This window comes from Oscarella lobularis, chromosome 1 (genome assembly GCF_947507565.1).
Source record: "Oscarella lobularis chromosome 1, ooOscLobu1.1, whole genome shotgun sequence".
Taxonomy (NCBI): Eukaryota; Metazoa; Porifera; class Homoscleromorpha; order Homosclerophorida; family Oscarellidae; genus Oscarella; species Oscarella lobularis.
The window spans coordinates 5,053,902-5,072,411 of NC_089175.1; the positions used below are offsets into that span (position 1 = coordinate 5,053,902).

Consider the following 18,510-nt stretch of genomic DNA (forward strand, 5'->3'; position numbering starts at 1 on the left):
TTAGCACATTGCATTCCTACGACAGTTGTTATACAAGAGCCTCGATCGTGAACTGGATTTTTCACTTGCCTGACAGGCGTTATTTCCTGAAACCCCTCTTTGGTCCGAGTTCGAATGACACGTGGAGTTGATAAGACAATGGCTTGAATTGAGGGTACAACTTGTACCGTTGCACGTTTGACAAGATTGGCAGTTGAGCGAAGTTCCTCTGCAATTTCCGGAAGTGCACTGATCACTTCTCGTGCACAAGTCGCCGTCGTTACAGGATTCTCCTTCAGACTTCGTGGTGAAACTATTGCCATCGCAGACCTAAAAGCTCAAATTAAATACTCCCCTCCGCGTTTCGCCTCTCATCTAACCAGACAAGAATCGTCGCCAGAAGGCGACTTTGTTTGGGTGGGACGAACGCAGTTGCAGCTACTACTGATGAAGCACCTACACAAAGAGCATATCTCAGAGCTGAAGGAGAATGACGTCACGCGCGAGCAGCTTTGGGCAAATAATTAGCGCAATTCTAACACAAAAAACATTGTCCAATTTATGATTACACTATCGACAGACGCTTTGTCACGGATAGAGGAAGGAACAATCAACAGAAAGCGTTTGCAGTTTACCAGTTTTTCAGATAGCATTGAGCTTCGCTCGACGGGCTGCAGCCTGAACCACCACCTAACGACTCAACTAGAACCAGAAGTACAAGCAAAAGACTGTGTCTCTTCATTTCTTTCCGACGTGACCACAGCCTGAGTAGTCTACATAGAAAGAAGCTTGTTTAATTAAAATTATACATTGACTACGTCTACAATGGACCGATCAGATCGACTTATAGTGCTTACTGGTCCTTACTATACCGTTTTATCTACGGGGTAATTTGCGAAAAGGGACTCCCGTAATGGTGCCTTCTTCTCTACGAGATGCCCGGAGACGGTAACCCTTTCCGAGGTCGGCGAGAAGCAGGAGATTCGCCGGAAACGCTAGCTCCAAAGTACGGATCCTAGTCTGTAAACTACCATACAAACACTTACAGTAATAACGTGACGTAGTCAAAGCTTCAACGGCGGTGAAGTTGTAGTCGAACGAGTAGAATTTCTCTCGACGCACGCTACGTAACACCACCGCATACACGCCCCAGAGCACGCCCTACCTCTCTCACGCAGAGCTCCACGCGAATCGGACACGTTCATACTAATGGAAGCCCATAAGCCGCCGCCATCTTCTAAATTCATCCTGCCATCAAGCAAAGCAGGCCGGGTCCTCGGCCCCTACGATCCCGCAGCTTTTTCGAACCTGAATCAATCAACTTTAGTTATTAACTTGGTACCGGAAATGCGTATGCCAGAACTTAATTAAGCTAATTTAGTACCGTAAGCAACCTATGGGGAGATATGCCAGAAACCAAAAGAAACACATGGCAACAAGTACTTTCCCGCTGCGTTGTTCATTACTGGCCTAGAAGACCTGTACCTGAGTACACGAAAAAAACGCGAAATTACATACAGAATCCTAATGACTAAAAGGGGTGGGGTGAGGTTTGGATAGAGGGCATCCGGGCCAGGTTATATCATAGAAACATTGCCATTTTGGGGAGCAAGTCACAAATGTACTGCTAAGGTGACCGGATAATCGAGGATGCATTTATTAATTAAGCAATAAGACTTACCTTTGAATCCAGTCTCAACTGTATTGTCGGCTAACAGAGAAAAATAGAAATACGACAATTATTATTATTATGATAATCCTTGCATACCTAAAATCTCTACTTCATCGTTGATTTTATCAACCTGCGCACTTATTTGTGTACTGAACACCATCTAAACTGATTATAGTACCTTGAGCAAAATTGTGACGTTCGGTCGAATGCCCAGCTTCTCTAGCGTTACGTCATTCTCAATCAATTCTTTACCATTCAGAGACAACGTTTGGTCGCTAGGTAACACTAAGAACTTGTTCATGACCTTTATAAAGCATATTGAATTGTGCAAGATAATTTGTTATTACTCTTTGCTGCACCTTGAGCTTGAGATCTTTCAGCGTCATTCGCGAACTGACAAGGATTTTCACCTCCCCACTTCTACAGTGTCTCCTAAGAAAATAAAACAAGTGAACGCTGCTGCCACTGAGTAAAAGTAGAGAACCTTCCGCTCCTTCGAGGCGCAAAATTCTCGCCTAATTTCAACTTCTTATTAGGTGGCTTCTACAGACCCATATTAATTAGATAAAAACGCCGAGCTGATATGCATTAATTAATTAATACTGCATCGGGATCATTTCCTTCGTCGAGGCTATAAACTTCCGAACGCCAGTCATCGTCGAAATCATAAACGTTCGACGACGGTGGAAATTCAATCGCGTCCAGATCGTTGACTTTCAAAACGGAGACAGTCACGTTGTCATACTGTAGCTCTTGTTCCATTTGAGAATCGCACTCAACGGCAATGCAAGGCTCACACGGTTCTATGAAGACAATTCGTCGTTTCTTGTTTAGAAGTCGGAAGATACTGGCTTTACCTGGTAGAGATTTCAAACTGCCACTCGATTCATCTCTCCAAACTTCGATAACACACTCGCACGATGTGTGAAGACCTCTAAAGTCGGTCCATTCTTTAACAGTAACAACACTGTACCTAAGACAGTAGAATAATCTTTATCTTTCGATTTTTCTTGACGTCTTTCTAGAATGCAATTCCTAACCGATCCTGTCGAATTCCGGCTTTACTTTCGACGTCAAACATCAGACGTCCGTGGTCGCAAATCAGCGGAGAATTATCAAGCGCAGAAGGCCAATGAGTTGGATAGCTTAACAGAAAATAAAGCACGATATATGCATACCTAGGTCATAAGCGTACCGAACGAATCGTCTCCACGCGTTAATGGCTACAGCGGAAACAACAAAACACCTATCGTCGCCCTGAATGGAAAGATACGCAATGAGCGGTCGTAGTGAGAGAAGAAGATTGAACTCTTACGCTCGCAATTTCGGGTCTATTTCTGCCATGGTATAGATCCAAAAGCTGGGCTTTTGCTTCGGCGGCTGTTTCCTTCATGCGCTCCTTCTCTTCCTCATCAGCCTGCGATCCCCTCTAAACCAAAGCAAGAGGAAGGAAATGAAAAGATCGCTTCGGTCGGTTAGCCTATTCACCAAACAGTCGACACAAGGAGGATGCAAAGCGGAAAATTCCGGCGCCTCGGGAAAATATTCTTTTAATTTCCGCCATAATTCGGCTGAAACGAGTCGTCTTGCCGACTCCTTAGCAGTAAACTGACCTAAATAAGCCAGCCTACATTCAAAACATTTTTAAAAAATCGACTTTTTGGCTACCGTGTTCTTTGCAGAGGAGATCGTGATTGAATTCGAATTCTGACTCCGAGCACTGGGCGTTCTCTTGAATCTCTGCGGGCTCTTCACTTTGCTTCGTGGCGGCGACTTCTTCGTCCAAATCCTTCTCCTCTTCGATCCTCTGTTTCTCTTCCCAAATCTTGTTCCAAGAGCGAAGTGAATACTTTCCAATCCAAAATCCGGAAGCACTAAAACGCAAATTGACTTCCCCCTTATGCCTACACACAACGCGTAATAAAAAAGGACCTCGTGCAAGGAGCTTTTGCTAGTGACGTGATCAGCCTGTGATCGACCTGCAATTGATCTTTCAGTTGAATTTTTCGGCACTGTCGTCGAACGCACGTCACGCAATACCGAATATCTCTGATACAAAACTAATTATCATCGCAAAACTATCTTGGGATTTTATACACGTATAAAATCCCGTCTCATGCAAGGTAATCACCCGCAAAGACGCGGTGAGCCACCGTAGATGCCATACAGTTCGGCAGCCTAGAAGACAGAAAGAATTTATACCTGATGTATTTGTCTTATCTGCTTCACAGCTTCTGCTCTTATTCTCTTCAGCTGAACGCACTTAAGTGGATCCACACTAGAACATAAAATAGATACACGTGTTTAGTTGTGCTCTTATTGGCGAACAAATACCGTCCGTGTGGACACAAGACATCTCCATGAGAAATTTCACCCGGACCTTTTGCTAGATCCTTCGACAGCCAGGCTTTAAGCCAAGCCAAGTTTATCCACTCCCATTCGTTCGTTCTTTCTGTGACGTCAAATAACAGAAAAGTCTCATTTATCTACACTGCATGCATACCCAAGCAGGTGAGTTTCTGGTACAGATCGCATTTTTGCTTCTGCATAGCCTGCCCTCTGGCCACACGTTCGGTCTGGGACGATAAAGTCGCTCTCGAAATGTGATGCAAGAATCGATGCTGAGAACTGACCGCCTTCTGTCGCAATTCCGTTGCCCATTGTTCGAAGCGACTATTGTCCAGCGCAACAAGCTCGGAAAGATGAGCCGGCGGCGATGACAGACTCGTCAAGTCAACTACTGTAAAAAAAACGGGTGACTGCAATTTCATATAAAGCAGTGTTCAAAAGCGTGGGGGCCCCCCTTGCCATGCTTCGCCTTTCGTGTAATTTCTTTGGCAGTTGGGACCGCGATCTATTTTCTATAAAGTCCCGTAGATGCAGAAAAACAGCGTCGGTGGAGTGCGAAGACTGAGACCAACTGGGGACGCGCTCGTATGTTGGTTCTCAACTGGGGTGAGTGAATAATCTCTCCGCATAGAACTATGCGTCTGCATTTACCTTCATTCTGCTCCCATTTCGGCTTCCTCGTGTAAACCAACATGTAAGCGCCACTGGACATCTGATGACCGTTCAGGAGCCGAGGAGGATTACGAGATCGAACGGCACCTGACGAAAGAAGTCAAATAATTCGCGAATCATCTCAGTCTCTTCCACCATATTCGCTTTCGTGCGTCGCAAGGTTGAGCTTCTTTCCAGCCAGTTTCACCACAGTTTCGTCATTGAAACTCCACCAACTGTCCATCTTAGTTACATATAACGGGTTAGTCAGCTATCTTTTACCAATAACGTCAATGTATACTTCTTTCTTGTAAAGGTACGCAATGTAGTGTCCGCTATAGGCCGATGGTCCCTGATGTGTCAGCACAGCCGTCAAGTTATACACAAACGATGTAGATGCTAGGCAAGAGAAATAGTAAATTAAAACGCGGCCTATCTTTATTCGATCTCCCCCACGCACGATCCGTGACGTCTGTGTAAGGACTCATGTCTAATTCTTGTGGAAATTGGAGATATGACGATAGTTTCTTCTTCTTGAACGTTGCCCTATATATGTACGAGTTCAAAAGACGTCGCTATAGCGTCCAACGTATTCAAGGAGCGCTACATGTGAGTACGTATTCAGGCAGCGCTACATGCTAGACACCTACCTATCAAAGACGAATCTGAGCAGTTGAATATTTAGAATGGGAGGAAGCGATTCGACGACGATTCGTCGCGATGCGTTCTGCTTCTGACAGCACCAACTGCAGTAGTATTGATCGTCCCCTTCCAATTTCTCCTCCTGTGAGAAAACGATACGATGACGTTCATCGTCACACCGCCGTCATATATCGACTGTCGACCTGAAGGAAATCTTGAATGCATTCTTGAAGGACGTGATTGTTTTGAATGCTCAAATCGAGTTCGTAGAATTGAGAGCTTCGCGACGATTCGTTACGACAGACCGAACACCTAGATTTCACGTCACCACATGTATAATAAAAATGTGTTATTGATCTCTTATACTCTTACGTTGTCACATACGAATATTTTCCCCCAAATTGCTCTCGAAAAACGTTTCCACTCGGACATTCCTTGAAAACATTAATTAATTAATCAAAAGATTCGAATAGCATTTAAGAAGATTCACACTTGACTCAATTTCGTTTCGAGCAAAGACATGAACAATTTTGAAAACTCTTGAGCATCCTAGAACGGAATTGTAAAAGAACAAAACGCAGATTCGAAAAAAGAACCTGTTGAACATTCCTATCCAATCCAAGAGTCGAAACAATAGACGAGGGATCAATGTATCTAATAATTAAAATAAAATAATTCTGTCTTCCTCATTGACGTACCTTCGACTCGAGTATTCTAAAAGGCTGAAAATAAGCTGAAGCTGCCCGCACACTTCGCTGCTTCCAGGAAATTCCGCGATGGACAGCGGTGGCTCTTCAGGCAGTCTATCATCGTCTTGTGCCTGCTCCACTGTCGACGATGCACTCGTCGTGACGTCTTCTTCAACTTTCTTTTCGACGGCTACGTCGTCGCTTCGTTCCGCCACTCTCTCCGGATTGAATGACCACGAATAAATTGCCGCTCGAAATGCAGGCGTATGAAACCAAAGCTGTAAATTAATTAAAATAATTTTTATAGGAGTAAGAAGAAATGGGCATTTTTTTGGCGTTCTCGTGCCTGCAAGAGCGTGTTCATGTAGCAAGTGGCGCCGAGATTTTTGAGACCAACGAAGGAGTCCTTTTGAAATAATCAGATTCTACTGTATTGTCACTCAAATATCTCTATTGAACCTTTTCTCGCTCTTCGACGGTTGTATCCGGAATGGAGAGCCAGTGAGTTTCTAACAGTCGAAAAAAAATCGAGAATGACGAGGAAGGATTTTCCTCGCTCCCCATGGCAACCCACCTTTTATATTACCCAGCCAAAATTTTTCGCCGATGCTTTGAAGGCAGTTGGGATTTCCTTTGCAGTTCGTGCCCTTTCGACTGCGTGGAAGTAAAGAAAGTGAAGGCGTTGCGTCGCCGAAGAAGATTCTCACTTGCACGAATTCGGTTTGCAGGCAGGAATCGTCGTTCCGTACGCTATGTCCACGTGCCTTTGCTTTATGTCTTCCACGGCCGTGTTCTTTGCCCAGTCCCATCGCTTTTCGGCGCTTTTTCGACTCATTTCTTCAAGGTTTTTTCTAAGCGACACGCACGCTATTGACTTGCCCGGACTTCCTGTCGCTGGCGCCAATAAAGAAAAGATTCTGCAAAATCTGATGACATAACGGACATAACGCAAATGCAATAACTAATAAATAGAAAATGTGTTCAGTTGCCCCTTTGACACCGTAGCGTCAAGTAAAAAGGTAATGAAATAAATACAAAAGGTTCGAAAAGGTGCGCCAAAAAACCTTTGCACGGTTTACCTTAATTGGATTTTTGATTCCTACGATCCGTGAAAGCAGTTTGAATGGCATCCTTACCAATGCCGCATTTTTCACAGGCGGCAAGAAGGTCACTTACCGTTGCCTTCAAACCAAGCTTGGATTCCCAATTTTCAATCACAGAGAAAGACCGGACAACGTAATCGTCATATTGTTTGTATTGGGGCAAGTCCCTTGCATGAAATCCCAGGGAAAGAGCGAGTCTCTCCCAATTTGCCTTCACCAGTTCCGCAACTGCATACATGAGATCATGGGTGACATCTCGAGGAAGTCCGTCTGCACAAGAAATTTAGAGATAACTTGATGTTAGTCTGCTATAGCTTACCTTTGGAATGTGCAGAGCTGACCTCATGCCTAAACCAAATGTCAATGCTGGAACGTTCCTCCTTTTCCAAAGGCAGCGGTGTATCGAATCCGTTGTATAGCTTAGCCTCCCTGGGGGAATATTGATACTTTTTGTCCCTGTCAATAATCACAGGAAGGGCCCAAATGTCAATCTCAAAATCCTCGCCTTTACGAGTCGCTTCCTTCAGCTGGCAGCAAACGCTATATTTAAAGCCTCTCATGCCCTGTCGGCAAGCACTTTTCCATTCCTCAGAAAGCCTCTCTCGAATTGAGGCTAAGAAAGACGAGCTCATCATGTCGAGGTCAGCTCTTCTGAGAAAATGAACTGTCAGAGCAACCCAACGGCCTCTGCTGTGATACAGCAGTTCGACTTCAACTAGAAAGATAGAAAGCATGATACATTGCCTCTATAGTAAAAAGGCACACCTTCTACAGACGATTCCTCGTCCTCGGCCAGGAAAATGCACTGGTGACGCGAGAGCCGCGGTCGTTTGGGATACAAGCGTAGGAAGCGAGTTATTAGACGAAAATAGAGGCATTCTGGGACGAACTTCAATTTCGTGGGAAGGACGATAAGTGGTGTTGGGAAGGGCGACTCGTAGGTGTGATTCTTCCAAAGAATGGCGCAACGGGGAACAGATGGCGTTCTTAGCATCGAAGGAACGTAGAACGAATTGGGAGACAATTCAGCAGGAACGGGTGTTATAATGTCGAGAAGATGGAGAAGTCGTATGATGAGCTTGTTCTCCTCAACTTGCTCTGAACTAAAATCGGAGACGACCAGCACGTCGTCGGTGCATTCTTTTCTCATCTGTTTCAGACGATAGTCTAACAGATCGTCGGTCAGTATTCCCTTCTCCTTCAGATATCCCCACTTCGGCTCCATATACGGTCCGGGGGGAGAGGCTGTGACGAAAGCCGAGAGGGCTTTGATCACCCACGAAGGAGACGTGAATACGAAATCGCTTAGATCCTCGACGTCTGGATAGAACAGAACGGCTCCAACGTTAGCTAAATACTTCAGCGCAATTAAGACTTCTTCCTGCGTTGAAATGTTGCACACCGCGTTCGCCAGCTTAGAAATGTCGTCGACTTTGGCGACGACCGTTTTCATGTGCTTTCTCCAAGAGAAAAGGAGTATTTCGAGGTATACCCAAAACAGAGGCTGCCTCCTTCGTTTCCAGTACCTCTCCGTCATACGGTCCACCCTCTGTCGCAACTTAGAAATAGTGTGGCAGGAAGAACTTGAACCGGACAGAGTGTTGTCCACCAAAAATATTCTCTTGACGTAATGAGTCATTTCTTGAAATGTTGCATTGTCACCGAGAGTTTTGGGCAAAACGACATGTGTAACGAAATCGCTGTTTCGAAGTAGCTTCTCAAAGCAATTTCCTTGCTGCTTGAGCCACTGTTCAACGGCAGAAGCATCAGGAAACCTGCTCTTGTCTTTTTCGAGAATGTCTCTATGAGTACCAATGGCGAATACGGGAGGAGGACGAACTTCTTCCTCTTCGCCCATCGAATCGTCGCTCTTCTGCGCGTCGTCGTGCGCGGTCGCGATCGAACCGAACCAGTATAGAGGATAGTCTTCGTTTCGGCGAATCCAACCGAGTTCGCTCGTCTGATCGATCACCTCGCCGTTTGGCAGTCGACACAAGGACTCCGCTCTGTCCGACAGCGATTTTGAAATATCGGTCACGACCATGTAGATAGATAATGAGAACTCCTTGTTGTCCGGTAGTAAAGCGGAATGAGTGGCAAGGTAGACCTCCTGCCCTCCCAAGTCCCATATATCGCGAATGCCTACACCTTGCCGAAGGAGATCCTCTTCACTCGGTCTGTTTCTCAGGAAGTTGTCTACTAAGCGTTGCTGATTGGGTGTAAGGGTTTTCACCAATTCTCCGATTTCTTTCAAATCTTTCTTTAGTGGTTCTGACGATTGCTGCGTCATTTCCTGTCGTAGAGGCTCTGGCTCAGCCGTTATTCCATAGTCAGGGCTCTTCAATTCCATTGCGGACTCGGAGCTCTCTGGTTCGCGTCTCGATGTGGGAATCGTAAGTTCTCGAGTTACGCGATAGCAGCTCTCCGCAACGAGCGAATCCAAATGGTCTATGCTCTCCGTAGCTACCCATTCCCGAGCTACTGTGTGCGTCATTGTAACTGCCGCTCCCTCCGTGCTCAGCTTGTTGACCTCGAACGGTCTGTTCAAAAGAGAATCGACGAGGCACGACTTGCCAGCGCCATTCTGCCCGACAATGATGATGCCAGAACGATTCACGGTAACGGAGCCGCGCTTTAGCGCCTCGTCATATATTCTCTGAATGTGGCGGTTCTCTTCCGAAGAAGAATCTGGTTCACCTTCACTCGTGAGGTCCGCTGGCTCCACTTTGTCCGCTTCTCCGTCCTGAATGGAAAGAGATGCAAATTTTCAAAGAAGACAGTCAGCAGTACATAAAATAAAACTACAGAGAACGACAGATAGAGAGAAAACAGAGAAAGCAGACAGAACCCACGACAAAGAGAAGAGAGGATCAAAAAAAGAAACAACGACCAAACAAGGAGAGATACACACTACAGCCATTATACTAACCTCCGCCTTCAAAGGAGCAGCTGGAGTGTCCTTGACAGCGGCAGCCTAAAAACGTTATGATTACGTTTTAATATATGTACAGTCCCGAGCGCTTTCCTTCCGTGCAGAGTAAATGTCTTCTAATTTTCTTTTCATGTTGTCATTCTTTACAACTTGAGCTGTTTCCATAGCTCCCCGTTCACGCTACCAGTACCGCTCGTTAATTACCTAACAAAGTACTACTAATCTGCTGTTCTTACGCGGTCCTTCACATCAACATTGCAACCTTTTGACACCAATACATCTACTAATTCTCCTCTTCCCATCGCAACTGCTTGAAGGAAAGGCGTTTGCCCCAACTGATACGTAAGATATCACAAAATCAATTAATTGCAAAATAGAGATTAACACCTTGTTCCTAGCTTCAATATCAGCTCCAACGCTAATCAGATATTCCGCCAGCTCGACTGTGTCTTCTCTCAGCTGCGCCCAAAAAAGTGGAGTATAGCCTTTCTAAAATAGCAAATACAGCAGAGCGTTTGGTCACACCACTCCAAGATACCAAATTTCGATCATTGACGCTGAGTCCTAAGCGAACAAGTTTCTTCACGATTTCCAAATCACCAGTCTCAGCTGCAACAGCCACAGCGTTGTCACCTTCCTGCAATCTTAAACTCACCAAACACATTTCTTGTATTACATTTACTCACGTTGTCTTTTGCATGAATATTGCACCCATTGTGAATCAAAACATCCATTTCTCTTTCTCTTTCACGAATAACAGCATCAAGAAAAGGAGTTCTCCCCCACTAATAAAAGGCTGAGCTTCCTCATATAGATTGATTGCCAAAACTAAATGCCTTGTTTCGTGCTTCCATATCAGCTCCTACACTAATCAGGTATTTAACCATTTCGTAGTGCCCTTCAGCAGCAGCTCGATGAAGTGAATTGGACTTATTCTAGAAACACCAAGGCGCGTCTTTCACTTTAGGTTAGTTCGTCAGTTAGTCTGACTCACGTTGTTAGTTTCATTCACACGCAGTCCTAGTTCAACAAGTCTTTTTCCAATATTCAAATGCCCCTGCCAACTTGCGGTAGTCAACGCACCGTCACCGTCCTTATAATTGAATCTCAACTAAAAAAACTCTCCTTTGGCATTTTACTTACCTTGTCTTTGGCATGAATATTGCATCCCTTTTTTATCAGAACGTTCATTATTTCTTCTTCTCCCAAATAAATGGCAAAAAGAAAGGGAGTCCCTCCCACCCAAGGGGAAAAACTGTGATTAATTCATACAGAAAGAAAACCGTAAATCAATACCTCGTTCAAGCCTTCAACATTTGCTCCATGGTCAATCAAAAATGCTGTCATGTGAGGGTCTCTGGCAAGATGAAGCGCAAAATGCCGAATCTGAGTGGTAGGGATTAGCGGGCGCGGCACGCCAATAACTGTAGCTGCAAATCATTCACCTCTTCCAATGCTGTCGCATCAATCATATGAAGCAAAATCGCAGTTTGTATGTTTCCTCCGCGGATAGCTCGTACTAGCGTCTGCGCGGCCCAAGAAAGGCTACGGTATAAGCGATCGAATGCAAGATAAGCGTCAAAAGTAGCATGGAACTCTAGAAACAGCATGGAACTCGGGTCCAGGACTCAGAGCCCCAGATATAAACGGCTCCGATAGTACTAACCGTCTTCGAATTCCATCTCAGAGAACAAAGGAACAACAAAGGAGAACTTCCCGTATGCAGGTGACGACTCTACTCTCCTTTGCGCAAGCGTTTACCCTTTCTGCCGCGACTGCGGCGGCAACGTACAACGCTGACGTGGCTGTCGGGCAGCGCTGGACGGATCCACTTGGATAGTGGCTGCAGTGAAATCGAAAAACGAGCGTGGCACAGTAAAAGCACATAAACAGCGAAGGAAAGCGAATTTTCGTGATTCTTGAAACAGCCTAGTATTCATAAGAGTCGTAATCTGAAGCCAAGCAAAGTGGCAAAGTGAAGACTCTATCGCTTTCCAAGAAATTCAAAATTCTCTCGTTTGTTCAAAATTCATCGTTTTCTCAGGCAGGTGCGTGAAGGTAGGGTAAGCATACATATTATTCGTATCACCAAAAGGGACCATTCATTGAAACGAAGTGCGACACGAGAAAGATACATGACGTCACCACACATTACAGTACCTCAAATTTGACTCCATCTATTGCAGAAACAGGATCGTAAGTGACATTATCATAATTTAATAAGTGTAATTAGAGTATTGCGCAGGTACTCTACTTTTGAGTAATGGCAAAGGCTCTCCTCTTTATTCTTTTATTGGAAGTCTCCTCCTTGCAGGCTTTTGATCAGCAAGTTGCTGGCCCAGCTCCGGCGGACTGGGTGGATCCGCTCGACGCTGAGCGCGAGATGGAAAAGTTCATTGCCGCAGCCGGATCGCAGCCCCGTAGCGAAGAGGAGCTATTTGGCCTTTCTGAAGACCCGTGGACCCCGCTGCCGGACGCATGGGTCGAGGCAGCAAAGAAGGCTTCTGTCGACTGGCGAACCTGGCCTGGCGGTCGAAACGCAACCACGCCCATCAAAAAACAGTGCGGGGGAAGCTGCGGAACGTATGCTCGCCTGGAGGCGGCCGAATCGCAGCACTTTCTCAAGACAGGGCAACTGGTGACTCTGTCAGACCGTCAGGTACTGTCTTGCCATTACAATTCATCGGCTCCGGACTACAACCCGAGTTACGGCGGCAGCCGCGGTATCGACCCCGCCAATGTTTTCCCGTGCATCGACCAGTTCTTTCACGAATGCAGTGGGAAGAATTGCGGAGAAAACGGCGGTAATCCAGCAAATAAACCGATAGAGACGAACTGCACCTATGACACCACGCCGGACTCCAGTGGCAATCCGGCAGGCTGCTGGAAATACTTCGTCCCGTCGAAAGCGATCAAAGGCTGGTCCAATTACACTGCTAATCAGATTCCCAGAGGCAGTCTTTCCTCTGCGGGCGAAGACATGGTCGCTGCTTGGGTACTGCGAAACGGTCCCGTCCAGACGGCAGTCAACTCGTTGCTCGGCACTACTGCCGACGAGCAGAGCTTCGTCACGGCGGACAACTGCGTTCACGGTCACACGAATCACGCTACGAATATCGTGGGCTTTGGCACGCATCCTCTCAAGGGTCCGTACTGGATCATACGCAATAGCTGGGGCTCGAACTTCGGCGACGGTGGCTTTGTGAAGCTCGCCCGGGGAGCGCATTGCGCGTCGTGCTGCACCACCGCTCGGTTGCAAATGTACGGAGATCCGTCCGCGTATTGGCCCAAGGCTGGAGAGGCGCCGCCCAAGCCCGCTCCACCTCCGCCCATTGCGCAGTATCCGCCAGGGCCGTGCATGGTGCCGACGAAACCCCTAGATCAGGGTCAAGTGTACGAAATTGGCCTTCAAAACTGCGACTTTGCTCCGCAGTGGAATTTCCCAGCTAATAACACCAACGCAAGCTCTCCGGTGACACTGAAGTCCGATAAGACTATGTGCCTCGCAACGCGTGCCCTCGGTGGAACGATCCCGTCGACGTGCAAGCAGGAGCCGGGTCAATGCTACGGTAATGGCATTTCCGGCGCCTTCTTCAAGTTCCAGACGGCCTACCCGACGGCATGTTGCTACGCGTGTCAGAATTCCGGCGCTCAAAGTGCCAAGCAGCTGGAAAAGCAAGTAGAGGCCGGCGGTTACGCTTCGACGTGCACGGGCTGGACCCACGACGCCGCTAACGAGACTTGCACGCTGCACAACGTTACGGCGACCTTGACGTCGTGCGGCGCGAACATGACTGCCGGTACTCGAGCTCCAGCTCTCGCCGGGAAGCAACAGAATCGAGTGCCGAGTTTTCAAAATCGTAGCTTGGTGCTGGCAAAGTGCGACGGAAGCGCCGATCAGATGTGGACCTATAATACATTCGCAAGCGTATGGGGCGGCGTCGGCGGCGCTCTGAGCCAACCGCAGTCTGGTGACTGTGCCGAGACAACGCTCTGTGATGGGTGGCGCACGTGTGAAGGGAAGCGCATTCAGCCTGCAAAGTGCACCGGTGCTCCAGGCAGTCGGGCGCCCAAACCCCAGATCTTTGCATACGGCTACCAGACTGTTCACTGCCTGCCGGGTATGCCGAGTTGTGGAAGCGGTTGCTGTTTGGTGAAGACCAGCGCTTCCGTGGGAAAGGTTTGGGCCAATGGCGGTTGTTTGGGTGTGTGTGCCTACGAGTAAAGGTAAGGGTACTTATCTGCTTCTTAGTGCGTACATTCGTTGTTGACCCGTTTGTTTTGCTGATGTTGTGTGACAAAGAGATGGGCCATTTCTTGTAATACCGTTTTTTCCCGGAGAAATTTGTACTCCTGTAGAGGCATCGAGTCGGAGACAATGACGCCCACGGGAAAACAGCGTCGTTGTTGCTCCCCGGGCCAGTATCAGGGGTTCCTAATTTTCCAATACTTCTGAGATCACCGGTCTATTTGAGTAGCAGCAAATGATAGCAGATCGTGACGGCGCTAGGCGCTTCCATGACAGGATTACCAATTCCACGGCATTTACAGGCGAAGGCGACGAACTATCGAATGGTGGCCGAGCGACACGCATGTATGTTATCTCTGATATAATCACCTCGTGATTTAAGTCATGTGCTTTTAGTTTCGACGTTTGACAGTTCCCATGGCGGATCCTCTGTGGAATGCTAAGCTTCGCCCTGTTCAGGACAAAGTCGTTCTTCTTATCAGTGGCCTTCTCAATTGTTCACTTCTCGATGCGCTTGTGGCGAAGAACCTTCTCAGCGACGAAGACTACGAAAGCGTTCGCGCAATGAGAAAACAAAGCAACACTGAAGCAGCAAGAGAGTTGATCAGCCTGCTGAAGAAAAAGCCGTCTCCGACGTTTGACACTTTCTGCAAAACGCTTCGAGGCATAGAAGACGGGGGAGTGTCAAGAAACGCCATTCTCAAGGAGCTTCAAGTTACTTCCTGCAGTAAGAGCGTAACCTTTCAACGACCCTCTGATCTTATTTCTATAGGCGCTCTAGCACGGGATGCTGCTACCAATGTAAAGATTGTCTAAATGTTTGTAAGGGCATTCTAACAAGATATTTAGCCCGCTGCTGGAGGTGATGGGGGCGATAGAGCAAACGTTGGTGAAGCGTCTTGGTCGTGCAAAAGTAGCTCTGTTGAAAGAGACGGTGAACATCAACCTTCTTTTCCTACCAGAGTACAGCCACTTACTGTAGTAGCAAGTGTCTTCACTTATAATATTGGTTTAGCAACTTAATAAGGTTGAACGTACAGGTAAGTGCTTCACTCTATCAAAGTTTGAGGGGTTTACTGTAGTTACTAACTTTAGACGTTGTCACTACATGTACGGCATCCTCCTTCTCTTCGGCGAAAAAAGCGAAACTGGACGATAAACCGCTTGTAAGGCGAGACTATATTTTTGCAGACCGAGGCGCGAGATCGTGGTTTCCGCTCTCTTTATTTTGTCGTTGGTAGGGACGGAGTTCGGGGATATCGTTGTCCTCTCGTTTGGTGATTGAAAAATTAATCACAATAATTGAAGGGAGACACGATCCACAGTCGGTGAATGAACTAAAGAGTTTTCTCTCCACGGAAAAAGGTTTTCGATCTGAGCAGGTATGGAGTCCGAGAAGGCCTTTTTATTGGTGCACACGATTCCGTTTTCTTATAGTTCTTCCCGTCCTCGTCAGTCCTTCGGTTTGTGGCCGGAAGAGAGTTCAAGTCAGCCAAGGAAGCGGCTGAGTGGCTCAGTTATTTGGTTTGGGAAAAAAACAAAGACGTCAACGTGTCATCACGGGTATCCATGCATTTTGAATTGGTAAACGAACTGATGCGTAATTGCAGCATGGAGCACCCCCAATTCACTCTGCGTGCGAGTGGGGAAATATTTTTGGCGTTCAATGGCTTGTTAATAACGGTGCAACTGTCAACGTGAAAGACAAAGTATGACTTAGAATTGATTTCGGATATGCACCGATTTCTTGTTTTAGTCTGAACGTACGCCGTATTATTATGCCTGTACAAGTTCCACTGACGCGTTAAAGAAAATTCTCTTTATGGAAGAACATGGCTACGCTTCGTTGCCTACTGACATTGTAACAGATATTTGGGATCAACACTCTTGCGCGATACAGTAGTTACATTAATAGGTTTTTGCAGCCGAACGCTCGTTCTCGTCATCTAAGGAAGCTGACGAGTTTTTTTGTCATTTTGTTGTTGAAAAGGGAATGAACGTTAACGCTACTGACAAGGTACTTGATGCTTGCTGCCGTGTGCGAAAATATCTCACTCAATGATAGGTTGGCGACAGTCCTCTGCATTCCGCCTGCTGGTTTGGAAGCATATTTGGAGTGAAATGGCTTGCAGAGAACAAAGCTGCTCTTAATAAAGGCGACGATGTTAGAAGATTTTACTTGTGTTACCCTAATTCATTTCGGGTTTATTCTCAGTCGGGCATAACGCCTTTTATGAGAGCGTGTCAAAGCAGAACGGATCGCTTATCAAAAGTTCGCTACTTAGATGAAAAAGGAGCAGACTATCTAGCAAAAGACAACGTGAGATTTGACGTCATCTTTTTTCTACAATGAACAAACCGACGTCTCTTTTTAATTTAGTTTGGGCGGACGGCTTTGCATTATGCCACCTACACCTCACAGTGTGAAGAAGATGTAAAAGAGGTTATTAAATATCTTATTCGCAGAGGCATTGGTATCGAATCTGTTGATCAGGTATTTGCATGATATATACGGTAATTATAATCGTTCAGTGATTTTTACTCTTTAGGAAGAACAAACGCCTCTATTGCATTCTTATTGTTTAAATCCTCCTTCTCATGTTGCTATTCAGCAGCTAATTGAATCAGGAGCTGACGTTTTTGCCAAAAATAAGGCTAGTCAGAATTTTTGTTGCTTACTCGTTCTCTAGTGGAGTCTCTGTAGTCTAAAGAAACTGCTTTGCATCTGGCGGAAAAGAATGATAACACAACAATGCCAATTATTGATCTATTAATCGAAAAAGTAATGTATTTTAATTCATACGTTACGGACGCTCTGGAATTGTGCTCGGTATCAGATTCCTCTTTGTCACGATTCAATTCCTGTCGACGCCTGGAGTGACGATTCAATGCTGGACGTGTATCGTGGTCAACGATACCAGTGCAATAATCCCGCAGATATCATCTCGCCTTCGTCTCTCGTCATTCTCCAATGCTACTGCTTTTACATGGCAAACATCAGTTACAAGATGTGGAAGAAATTACTGAAGCTCGTCGACGACAAAAAGCTCGAGTGTCTCATCAAAATGGGCGTAAAGAAGGGACATCACTGTATCGACGTTATTCTTCGCTGGTCAAGCAAAGCCGCATGCAAAGCCGAGGCGAAGGGATTCTTAGATGAGCTGAAATCGATGATCACTAAAGCGTGTATCAAAAAGAGCCCTGGAGTTTGTCTCAACTGGTTCTACTTAGACAGTTCTCATCTCCAACAATTAGAGCAAGATCCGGCTATTTATTCGTCTGAGGAAGTGAACAAAAAGGTGAAAGAGAGAAATTTCAAACACTTGATTTTTTCGACTAGACCGGAAAGAGAGACTCATTCTCCTGTAGAAGACTTGGTGGTTTTGGTATCAGAGACTAGTTTCTCTTCAGGTATGAGCTCTGTCAAAATTTTGCATTTAATGATTGTCATTTGGTGTTTTTTTCAGCCCATGAAGAGACTGTGTCAAACGACTTAATGAAGGCATGTGCTGCTGTCGGCGGATCAAAATGGGAAGACATTGCTATTGCGCTTGGCATTAGCTTGGACGAACGAAAATACGTTCGTGACCTCACTTGTACTGACTTTTCTCGTATGTTCATGGTGCTGGAGTTTTGGAAGAAGCAAACGGTATCGCCGACAGTAGGTCAGCTACTATATTGGTTCAATGAGTTTGGTATCAATCGACGATCTATCGAAGAGAAATTGCAACAGCACTGTCAATATTGACGTCCTCACTAAACTACCGCACGAGGTTTCATTTTGTCTTCTTTTATGTGCTAAATATAATAGTTCAGTTTGAGTTTTAATTAAGTTTGAGCAAAAAGTGAGGTCATGCCTGAGTTTTCAAGTTTATTTTCCCACCCATGAAGAGACGGTGTCATGCAGACGACTTGATGAGGGCATGTGCGGCTGTCAACAGATCAAAATGGAAGATATTGCTATTGCATGCGCTTGGCCATTAGCAATGACGCGGTAACTTCTCTCGTATGCTCAAGGTTCTGGAGGTGTGGAGGAAGCAAGCAGTATCGACAGTAGGTCAGCTTCTACGCTGGTTCAATGAGTTTGGTATCAACCGAAGATCTATCGAAGAGAAATTTCAACAACACTGTCAGTATGGACTAGGAATCGCACCCAAGGCGGCGTCATGCAGTAAGAGGTCTTCTTAATTGTTCGGGACCATTCATTGAAACGAAGTGCGACACGAGAAAGATAAATGACGTCA

General features: G+C 46.1%; 4 protein-coding genes across 10 annotated transcripts; 2 read left to right on the forward strand and 2 right to left on the reverse strand.

Moving 5' to 3' along the window:
* Positions 1 to 855: 855 nt before the first annotated feature.
* On the reverse strand, positions 856 to 6,843 carry LOC136194665 (ubiquitin carboxyl-terminal hydrolase 48-like). Of its 4 annotated transcripts, none has more exons than XM_065983882.1 (35): positions 6,690 to 6,843; positions 6,557 to 6,636; positions 6,442 to 6,491; positions 6,329 to 6,388; positions 5,992 to 6,260; positions 5,890 to 5,947; positions 5,786 to 5,842; positions 5,666 to 5,727; positions 5,497 to 5,605; positions 5,302 to 5,435; positions 5,112 to 5,197; positions 4,953 to 5,050; positions 4,808 to 4,895; positions 4,652 to 4,759; positions 4,285 to 4,391; positions 4,155 to 4,227; positions 3,986 to 4,103; positions 3,881 to 3,929; positions 3,783 to 3,829; positions 3,584 to 3,700; positions 3,320 to 3,525; positions 3,140 to 3,264; positions 2,967 to 3,080; positions 2,847 to 2,908; positions 2,692 to 2,796; positions 2,509 to 2,624; positions 2,255 to 2,454; positions 2,136 to 2,194; positions 2,011 to 2,083; positions 1,830 to 1,955; positions 1,748 to 1,781; positions 1,661 to 1,690; positions 1,423 to 1,464; positions 1,026 to 1,373; positions 856 to 974 (listed from the first exon to the last, which is right to left on the reverse strand). In XM_065983882.1, exons 1-33 carry the CDS (start codon positions 6,815 to 6,817, stop codon positions 1,442 to 1,444), a joined length of 3,171 nt encoding a protein of 1,056 aa, XP_065839954.1. In that variant the 5' UTR covers positions 6,818 to 6,843; the 3' UTR covers positions 856 to 974; positions 1,026 to 1,373; positions 1,423 to 1,441. The 4 variants fall into 4 exon arrangements, with proteins under 4 accessions (XP_065839954.1, XP_065839946.1, XP_065839962.1 ...); XM_065983874.1 differs by having other exon boundaries at positions 1,026 to 1,287; positions 1,364 to 1,464; XM_065983890.1 differs by having other exon boundaries at positions 1,026 to 1,464; positions 2,967 to 3,068.
* Positions 6,844 to 6,891: 48 nt separating this feature from the next.
* LOC136194655 (uncharacterized) lies at positions 6,892 to 11,726 on the reverse strand. Its single transcript, XM_065983856.1, has 15 exons — positions 11,684 to 11,726; positions 11,463 to 11,614; positions 11,312 to 11,403; positions 11,161 to 11,257; positions 11,012 to 11,110; positions 10,854 to 10,952; positions 10,704 to 10,802; positions 10,556 to 10,654; positions 10,405 to 10,506; positions 10,254 to 10,352; positions 10,110 to 10,197; positions 10,015 to 10,058; positions 7,851 to 9,828; positions 7,405 to 7,800; positions 6,892 to 7,355 (listed from the first exon to the last, which is right to left on the reverse strand). The coding sequence occupies exons 1-15, from the start codon at positions 11,697 to 11,699 to the stop codon at positions 7,063 to 7,065; spliced, it is 3,753 nt and encodes a 1,250-aa protein (XP_065839928.1). The 5' UTR covers positions 11,700 to 11,726; the 3' UTR covers positions 6,892 to 7,062.
* A 9-nt stretch (positions 11,727 to 11,735) lies between these two features.
* Positions 11,736 to 14,371, forward strand: LOC136194710 (uncharacterized). Of its 3 annotated transcripts, XM_065983929.1 has the most exons (5): positions 11,736 to 11,892; positions 11,946 to 12,065; positions 12,113 to 12,213; positions 12,263 to 12,277; positions 12,332 to 14,371. In XM_065983929.1, exon 5 carries the CDS (start codon positions 12,401 to 12,403, stop codon positions 14,240 to 14,242), a length of 1,842 nt encoding a protein of 613 aa, XP_065840001.1. In that variant the 5' UTR covers positions 11,736 to 11,892; positions 11,946 to 12,065; positions 12,113 to 12,213; positions 12,263 to 12,277; positions 12,332 to 12,400; the 3' UTR covers positions 14,243 to 14,371. The 3 variants fall into 3 exon arrangements, with proteins under 3 accessions (XP_065840001.1, XP_065839990.1, XP_065840009.1); XM_065983918.1 differs by having other exon boundaries at positions 12,263 to 14,371; XM_065983937.1 differs by lacking the exon at positions 12,263 to 12,277 and having other exon boundaries at positions 11,946 to 12,213.
* A 27-nt stretch (positions 14,372 to 14,398) lies between these two features.
* Positions 14,399 to 18,046, forward strand: LOC136194693 (receptor-interacting serine/threonine-protein kinase 4-like). Of its 2 annotated transcripts, XM_065983908.1 has the most exons (18): positions 14,399 to 14,611; positions 14,663 to 14,993; positions 15,039 to 15,067; positions 15,116 to 15,229; positions 15,282 to 15,306; positions 15,362 to 15,432; positions 15,508 to 15,648; positions 15,704 to 15,829; positions 15,877 to 15,975; positions 16,023 to 16,127; positions 16,182 to 16,283; positions 16,332 to 16,430; positions 16,482 to 16,586; positions 16,647 to 16,760; positions 16,816 to 16,920; positions 16,971 to 17,048; positions 17,104 to 17,677; positions 17,734 to 18,046. In XM_065983908.1, exons 2-18 carry the CDS (start codon positions 14,684 to 14,686, stop codon positions 18,012 to 18,014), a joined length of 2,478 nt encoding a protein of 825 aa, XP_065839980.1. In that variant the 5' UTR covers positions 14,399 to 14,611; positions 14,663 to 14,683; the 3' UTR covers positions 18,015 to 18,046. The 2 variants fall into 2 exon arrangements, with proteins under 2 accessions (XP_065839980.1, XP_065839972.1); XM_065983900.1 differs by having other exon boundaries at positions 14,663 to 15,067.
* The last annotated feature ends 464 nt before the right edge of the window (positions 18,047 to 18,510 follow it).

Coding starts and splice junctions, on each gene's coding strand:
- LOC136194665 (XM_065983882.1), bottom strand. CDS start 6,817: ATGAGTCGAAAAAGCGCCGAAAAGCGATGGGACTGGGCAAAGAACACG. Junction 6,637..6,689: donor TGCAAACCGAATTCGTGCAA/GTGAGAATCTTC, acceptor ACTTCCACGCAG/TCGAAAGGGCACGAACTGCA. Junction 3,265..3,319: donor TCTCCTCTGCAAAGAACACG/GTAGCCAAAAAG, acceptor TGGCTTATTTAG/GTCAGTTTACTGCTAAGGAG.
- LOC136194655 (XM_065983856.1), bottom strand. Junction 10,507..10,555: donor GCGTCAATGATCGAAATTTG/GTATCTTGGAGT, acceptor TTGCTATTTTAG/AAAGGCTATACTCCACTTTT. Junction 9,829..10,014: donor CTGCTCCTTTGAAGGCGGAG/GTTAGTATAATG, acceptor CTTTCCATTCAG/GACGGAGAAGCGGACAAAGT.
- LOC136194710 (XM_065983918.1), top strand. CDS start 12,281: ATGGCAAAGGCTCTCCTCTTTATTCTTTTATTGGAAGTCTCCTCCTTG.
- LOC136194693 (XM_065983900.1), top strand. CDS start 14,684: ATGGCGGATCCTCTGTGGAATGCTAAGCTTCGCCCTGTTCAGGACAAA. Junction 15,649..15,703: donor AAGGTTTTCGATCTGAGCAG/GTATGGAGTCCG, acceptor GTTTTCTTATAG/TTCTTCCCGTCCTCGTCAGT. Junction 15,830..15,876: donor ACGTCAACGTGTCATCACGG/GTATCCATGCAT, acceptor GCGTAATTGCAG/CATGGAGCACCCCCAATTCA.